At 52.4% G+C, this 4,638-nt stretch overlaps 1 protein-coding gene across 1 annotated transcript in view; it reads left to right on the top strand.

Annotated features, from left to right (window-relative positions):
- Positions 1-1,972, top strand: part of BATF (basic leucine zipper ATF-like transcription factor) — a 21,782-nt gene extending 19,810 nt beyond the window's left edge. The window contains exon 4 of the mRNA XM_006743464.3: positions 1,423-1,972. Within this exon, the coding sequence (XP_006743527.1) occupies positions 1,423-1,632 (210 nt within the window). The 3' untranslated portion in view covers positions 1,633-1,972. The remainder of the gene's footprint in view (positions 1-1,422) is intronic.
- Positions 1,973-4,638: the final 2,666 nt, after the last annotated feature.

The following is a 4,638-nucleotide window of genomic DNA, read 5'->3' as shown; positions in this document are numbered from 1 at the left end:
TTTTTTTTTAAAGATTTTATTTATTTATTTGAGAGAGAGAGAATGAGAGACAGAGAGCATGAGAGGGAGGAGGGTCAGAGGGAGAAGCAGACTCCCTGCTGAGCAGGGAGCCCGATGCGGGACTCGATCCCGGGACTCCAGGATCATGACCTGAGCCGAAGGCAGTCGCTTAACCAACTGAGCCACCCAGGCGCCCCTAACTTGTGTTTTCAAACTTGCCTGATCATTAGAATGACCTGGGGCACTTGTTAAATATTCAGTGAATTCCCAGATTTCACCCCAAATCCCAAACCCACTGAGTTCAAATCTCTAGATTTCAAGAACAGCCTGAAACTCTAATAAGCCCTCCAACTAATTCTAATGCTATGGCAAGTTTGGGAAATGCTGACCTAAGTCAAAGAAAACTAGAAAAATTAAGGCCTGGATGCCAACTCAGGTTGCTTTTTGAACTGAAGTGTAATTTATTTGCCTCTCCAATGCCATTTTCCCTTCCTCTGTGGCACCAGTGTTTAGATTAGTCGATCTGTTTGATTGACTCAAGGACCGTGAACCTTCAAATCACATTGGAAATGCAATTCCCCTAGGTAGCATTGTTTTCCAGTAAACGCTAATTACCAGAGTGGAATTGGTGATTAATTAATGATGCGATCAGTAATCAGCAGCCTTTGACCCAGAGTTTGCCAGATTAGCATGTATTTAATGGTGCTCCTAAGCAACAGGGGAAGGTGTTTCTGGAAAAAAGCACATATGCATGGGTGGAACACACCCAGAGTGCTGTAAACCAGGCTCTCGAGTGAGCAGAATGGAGTGGGATCGAACCTTGTGGTGGATTTTGACCACTTGATATTTATAAAGACCCTAGTGTTCTAGAATCTGGTTAAGTAGACAGTTAACCATGGACTCCATATGACTAAACGCAGACACTGGGAACATTTGGAGAACTCATGGTATAAGATCAAGTGGAAAAGCAGGAAATTAGTATAAACAGTTCTCTCAGACTCTTTTCCATTTTTTCAGGTTCTCACCTGTCAGCCTGTTTCCCTTAACATACACTTGCCACTCTCAACCCACATACACATTCCCAGAGACCCACGTACACACGCACACAAAGGAGCACGCGCATTCCCACGTGCACCTCTATCAGGTGGGATCATACGAAACTGCCATCCTTATAGGTCAAACAGACAAATACCAGCAATTTTATGGCTTCAACCTTGTATCTCTGCACACACATATGTGTATTATAAATGCACCCACACTCACATATGACACACAAATACATGTACACACATGTGCAGAAAAATTCACTGATGCCCCTCCCCACAGCTGTGCTGGTGAGAACCGAATCTGTCTCCTCCTGCCCCCCCCCCATCCCATTCCGTCCTTGACACTTATCTCTGATTCTGGCCTTTCCCCTCACAGGAGAGTGAAGACCTAGAGAAACAGAACGCGGCTCTGCGCAAGGAGATCAAGCAGCTCACAGAAGAGTTGAAGTATTTCACATCAGTGCTGAGCAGCCATGAGCCCCTGTGTTCGGTGCTGGCCGCCAGCACGCCCTCGCCCCCCGACATGGTGTATAGCGCCCACGCCTTCCACCAGCCTCACGTGAGCTCGCCTCGCTTCCAGCCCTGACTTTCCAGAGGTGGGGTGGCGGGGGACAGAGCCCCCTGCCCCCAGCTGCCCTGGCAGGCCTCAGGAGGGGCACACAGACTGTGGCCGGGCTGCCCTCGCCCCTCAGGGCCCCCTCTCCATCCGGAGACCCGGAGGCAGAGGCCTGGACAAGGATTGAGCACAAGACTGGAGCCGCTGGGAGTGTGTGAGGCCACCCAGTGGCGTGGCCCCCTGTCAGCGTGTGCTGAGCCCCCATGTGGATGGGTGGCCCAATCCAGAGTTCAGCCAAACATGATGCCCAAGTCCCATGGTATAGAGGGGGGAGGGCAGGGTGGGGTTATTTTTCTAAATAAATTTCTTAAAAAAAACCAGCGTGGCAAACGGTTTTCCTCTTTTACACAGTTCCTTGAAATCCTAAGTTCTGTTGGGTCAGCACCTTCTTTTGTCCTTGGTCTCAAGAGTCCTTCAAGCTCTGAAGACTGCTAATATCTCTTCTTTTCCATGGTTTGTTAACCTACTTGGGAAGCTGGGTCTTTTCAAAGCGCCTTCAATCCTCCCTGTAGGCATCTTCTTGGTTTCCTCCCCCAGTCACCTCACCATGACCTCCCAGTTTCTATTCCGCACCACCTCATCCTTCCTGGATTGTCAGCAGGCCGTGCTCCAGACACAGGGCAGGACCAGCGTGAGGTGCCGTTCAGAGGGGGGGTCGTTCGGGTTAATACTACCACCCATACAACTACTCTCACTCAGCCCCGCCCGAACAGCCCGCCCTGGATCCTGCTGCGTGCCAGGCCCCGTGCACGGTGTCCCAGTAAGCCTACGGCAACACAAGGGAGGCACTCACGCCCTCACGGGGCAGCCTGTGGCTTGGGTCCACGGGGACTTTCCTGCTAATGGGCCTCCATGTCCCGTTAAAGACCATACCTGCCTTGGGAAGCTGTGACAACGCACACAGGACTTTGCCTGTCTCCACTGGGCTCCACAGGCTGCCATTTTGAGCAGTTGGAGGGCGGAAGTGCCTCGTCAACACAGGCTGGTCTTCTGGTCTTCAGATTCACTAGCTTTGGCAGAGCCTGAACCCAGTGTGTTCTGGTTCCCCTGCTCCAACGGCCACCCGCTCCTCACAGGGGCCTAGGCCAAGTGCCCACTGGCCTGCACAACATACACAGCCTCGCCCCACAGCGGGGCCTGCCCACACCCACAGCCTCCACTGAGTCAGCTGGGGACGAAAGTGACAGGGAGGTGTCTGGTTCAGCCCCTTCCATAGCCACTTCAAACTCATCCCTTGGTCCTTCAGAGGGACTGCCCCTGTCCACGGTCTCCACGTAGGCACCCGTCTTGGGATGTGATGACCACAGGGAGAGAGAGGAGCAGTTCTGTTTCCCGGGCCAACTCCTCGGCTGACAGCGGTGGTTGGTTTGATGCAAAGTCTCAACTCCGGGCCTCCCCTGCCCAAGTCTCTCCTACCCTGCTGGGATCATGCCGGTGTTGGGCTAGTGTGACTACTGACCTCTGCAGAGGTCTGCAAAAACCGTGTCCCAGCATGTGGCCACCTGACCTTCTTGTAGCCTGTCTATGGGAGGAGCCCAACCCAAGGGCCTCTGAGGGCACATTGCCACCAATGGGCCCCTCAACCCTGAAGCCGATGCTTGTGGATGCCCAGAGTGTGGGCGCTGCACTCAGAACCTGCTGGAGAAAGCTCGGAAGACCTTCCCCAAATATCAGCATCGCTTCTGATGCAGGATCTGGCATTTTAACCTTCCGTCTCCTAACATACTTGGTAAATGGGGCTTCCTCTTCCTGCATGGGCTCAGTGTGGCCTGGGGTGTGTGATGTGGGGCTGCAGCGAGGAGGACCCCTCTCACCAGTTTCCTCAGGGCCTGGGCAGAGCAAAGAAGCCAGGGGTGGCTCCAGATGTTACAGGCCACTGAACAGAATTCATTTGTCTTTCACATTCTTAGGAAGCAGAACTTAAGGCCCTGCTTTCTTTACAGCCAGCTCCGCGAAGGCCGGTCCTCTCATGGGAGGTTGGGGCAGGCTTCCTTCCAACCAGAGATTTTCCTCCCCACCCCTCTCCAGCACTGTGATTTTCCCCCAGAAACCCCCGCAGAAGGCACATGACCTGTGCTGGGCATCTACTGAGTGACACTCGGGGCCGAGCTAGAAATGCAGGGTTCACGTGCGCGGTTCCCATCTCTCGACAAGGACTGCTCTTCCTCTTTCATTCTCTACTTTCTAATGACCCTGGGCAGTTCCACTTCTCCTTTCTGGTCAGTCTGGTAGAGAAAGCATCAGGCTGAGCCTAGGGTGAGTGCTAGTGCTAACTTCATCTCCACACAGGAACATTGGAGGGGCAGCTATGAATACATTTGAACTTCCAGAGCTCTGACCATGGATGTCCCCCCCCACCGCTCGGTCCCAGCCTCCTACCCCTGACAGGGATCGCTCCCTCAGGCTGGTGGGCCACAGACCCACACTTAAATGTCTCCATGGCTCAGGCAGCCACTGTAAATACCTGAAGCTCACCAGAGGTAGGGCAGTTGGGAGTGGTGGGAAGTGTGGCAAACTGAGGAGTGAGCGCTTATCTGCCTAAAGCAGGCAGCTGCCCTTCAGGTGTGTCCCATGCTGCCATGTGGGAGTGCGGGCCCAGTGCTGCCGTATCTTCCAATGTGTCAAGAAAAGCCCAAATCAGAATTTATACGTGAAATCTCCCAATTTTCGAAACACTCTTCAGACCAAACAAAATATGTTTGTGGAGCAGGTTGGCCCCTGGCACTTGCAGGGCCTGGGGCAAGAGTGCAAACAGAGGCCACGTACTATGTGTCTAAATATTTACACATTATAAATCAAGCTTACAAAATATATTAAATATGTTAAGCAAAATATGCTCTTTTGTCCTACAAATACATCTGCATAACAACCTGGAAGGTGAGGTTTGAATTTAGACCTCTTAGACGCTTCAGAATTTTGTGTTAGCACGAGGAAGCACAGGGACAAACAGCTCCAAGACTGCAGCTTGTCCTCTCC

Source organism: Leptonychotes weddellii, chromosome 9, assembly GCF_054177405.1.
Source record: "Leptonychotes weddellii isolate Sample4059 chromosome 9, ASM5417740v2, whole genome shotgun sequence".
Lineage (NCBI taxonomy): Eukaryota > Metazoa > Chordata > Mammalia > Carnivora > Phocidae > Leptonychotes > Leptonychotes weddellii.
This window is presented reverse-complemented; position numbering and strand designations above follow the sequence as displayed.